The sequence below is a fragment of the Poecilia reticulata genome, linkage group LG3 (assembly GCF_000633615.1).
Source record: "Poecilia reticulata strain Guanapo linkage group LG3, Guppy_female_1.0+MT, whole genome shotgun sequence".
Lineage (NCBI taxonomy): Eukaryota > Metazoa > Chordata > Actinopteri > Cyprinodontiformes > Poeciliidae > Poecilia > Poecilia reticulata.
Window position 1 is genome coordinate 31,291,002 of NC_024333.1, and position 3,056 is coordinate 31,294,057.

Below are 3,056 nucleotides of genomic sequence, written 5' to 3' on the forward strand. Positions count from 1 at the left end.
ACACACACACACCAGAGCACACAGGTACACACACACAAGTACAGGCACGCACCTCAGAACACACAGGTACACACACACACACCAGAACACACAGGTACACGCACACACACAGGTACACACACGCTGCATGCACCCGCCCGCTGTGATGTAAACATGTGGGCGGTGAAGGAAATGGCCCCTGAAGTGGGCGGGGCTTCCTGAGTAGATGGGTGTTTCATCTGAAGGCCTGTAAGATAATCTGAGAGTAAAAACTGCAGTGGGACTAAACAGTTTTAGATTAAATAAAACAGGAAAGTTTTAACTTGGAGTAAATATTCAGTGGAAAGTTTGATGAGGAAAAGATCAATAAATAAATATTAAATCTGAGATCAGGACTTTCCTGTGTGGAAACTTGTTTGAACCTTAAATCCCCTGGAGAGGAAATCCCAAATCAGGAGAGTTTCAACGTAAACAAGACGAAGGCAACATGTAAACAAACTCTGACCTCCCAGAATGCTGCAGATCTGAAGGACGTCTCTCTGTCCTGACAGTGGACAGACGTCCACTTTCAGGACGTCTCTACCTTTACCAGAGACACAGAAATGTGAGTTTCTTCCTGACGGAGCTTCTCCGCGTGTTTCAGTTCCTCCCAGCTTCTCTTCCCCTGCTGCTCATGGTTTCTGTTGACTTTAAATCCTGACAGGAGTTGAGTTTTTATTGAAGCTCAGCATTCAGCCACCTGCTGCTGCATGTTGGAGAAGGATTTTATTTTAAAACTTGATTCTGAACCTTAGCAAACTGGGAAAAAATTGTTTTGCTGAAACATGAAATATATAGTTTTTACATTTTATTGACCCACATTTAATTATATGCAACATTTAATAAATTATTTGTTACTTTAAATGTTTTTTTTACAAATTTAAATAAATACTCCATAAGTTATTTATTGTAATTTTGCTCTCCTCTCTGTGTTTTGAGTTTGCATTCAAATGCATCCTGTCTTTAAATGAAAAATACCTATTTTTTTATACATTTTATTTTTATTAAAATACATGTAAATATAAAACAAGTATTCCTTGAATTAAATTAAAATGTTATATATACTATTTCTTTTTATAAAATATGTAATACATTATAAATATTTATAAAGCAAAAAAAAACCCCAATAAAAAATACAAATTAAATAAAAACCTGATTTTCTAAACTAAACTCCATATAAAACGGTGGACATAGTGACTTTTTCCAGTTTATTGAACCAAACTGGGTTTTCAGTTTATCAGTAAAGTTTTTATCTGCCTGGTTTTCAGAGTTACTCACTGAAACACGTCAGATTAACACGCTTAATACTCACTACTCAGCAGATGGAGCAGAAAGGCTGCCAGTGAAAATCCTCTGATTTTTATCATCACCACAATATTTATTTTTAGAAAACGAGGTGATATTCCCAGCGTTGATCCCTGCAGGGAAAACCCTCATTTGTTTATTTGCAGACCGTGGTTTGTAGTTTACATATTTAAAGCGTAAAACGTCTGCTGCCGGTGGATGGTGTGTTGGAACTCTACAGGTGCCAAAAAACAGGAGTTGCTCAAGGTTTCATGACCAAAAACCTGCATGTAAAGATGCGTCTGTTGTGAACCTGCAGGCCAGAGCAGCGCTGGAGCGCGAGTACAGCAGTCTGATGGCCGTCGGCGCAGACAGGAAGGTGGAGGAGGTGAGAAACCGACACAGAGACCCAAACCGTTGGTTAGAACCGCTCTCAGGATGACCGCCCGCCATCTTTCCTCCAGGATGACGACAAGAACTTCCGGCGCGCTCCCTCATGGAGGAAGAAGTTCAGGCCCAAAGACATGAGGGGAATGTCTCTGGGAGCGTCCGACACGCTGCCTGCTAACTTCAGAGTGACGAGCAGCAGCGCCGCGTCGCCCTCCGCGCAGCCAAAGAGAAGCCCYATGGACGGTAAGCGGCAGGAGCCAAGCTTCTCCCTGCATGTCTCCACTTTTTTCTGACTGGAGTAAAATAKATCTGAAGGGCCGTTGGGCTCAGACTACTTGTGTTGATGCTTATTGAATGGCTTTGCTGAGCTGCTCACTCTCACTAACGGCATGTCTCTGCATGCGGTTTGACCAACATGGCAACGCAGGAGGTCAGTCTATACAGAGGCTGGACACTGCCACAGTCAGGACCTACTCTTGTTAACACAACGGTAAGGTCACACACACACCAACTGTCGAGATTCAGATRGAAGCAGCATACGTACGGAGCTCAGTCAGTGCCATCTGAGAAAATTAAACAGGTTGTAGTTTTGGAGACATGAAGTGGTTTTTGCTCTAAAAGTGAAAAGATTATTACTCGTAGGATTAAAAGTTCCTATATGAACATTTAATTTAGCAGTAGAAAGCGATCAAAATTTTAGTTTTATTTTTTGACAAAATAAGCAACATTTTCGATTCAAATTTTTTAATAAATAGACATTAGAGGTGTGCCGATCGGTCGTCCACCGATCATAATCGGGCCGATTTCCGTGAAAAAGTGTATGATCAGTGATCGGCGATCATTGGCTCTTGTTGCCGATACCGATCACCTGCATCTCATTTCGCAGCCTGCCTGTGCAGCTGGTCTCTTTCCTTCACTCTGCGCAAACGCGCAGCAACAAATCCTAAGCGATGTGGAACTATAACCACTGAGTGAATGGGGAAGTTTGCGTGTTGCGGCGGAAAATTGAAAAAATTGAAGCAGGTCAAAATGCATCAACACTACGAAGCTAATATGGCATAAAAACAATGACATACTTGACGGAGTTTGGCTACATCGAGGCTCACTGCAGTAAAAAAGACATGGAGGATCAGATAGCAGGTAAAGCAGCGCACAGCTACAAACACTCACCCGGATTAGCATGACGGTCAGAAAGCTAAACAAATAACCCGCAAAATTATTGTGGGATCAGAACCAGCATAAGACGCTGGTTCTGCTCTCGCTGTTGAACCGTTGCTACGCTACAGGTAGTAATATTTCACAGACGGAGCGCCGCTTCTGCTCCACCTGGTAGTGACTCTCACACCGAACCTCTGCTTAAAGCT

The 3,056-nt window shown here is 42.4% G+C and overlaps 1 protein-coding gene across 17 annotated transcripts in view; it reads left to right on the forward strand.

Moving 5' to 3' along the window:
* Positions 1-3,056, forward strand: part of ppfia1 (PTPRF interacting protein alpha 1) — a 45,860-nt gene that overhangs the window by 40,227 nt on the left and 2,577 nt on the right. For 11 of the 17 annotated variants that reach the window (XM_017304064.1, XM_017304070.1, XM_017304073.1 and 8 more), the window contains 2 exons: positions 1,622-1,690; positions 1,767-1,935. In XM_017304064.1, coding sequence (XP_017159553.1) covers positions 1,622-1,690; positions 1,767-1,935 — 238 coding nt within the window. Of the gene's footprint in view, positions 1-1,621; positions 1,691-1,766; positions 1,936-2,119; positions 2,183-3,056 lie in introns of all 17 variants that reach the window. The other 6 variants (XM_017304065.1, XM_017304066.1, XM_017304069.1 and 3 more) reach the window with 1 other exon arrangement.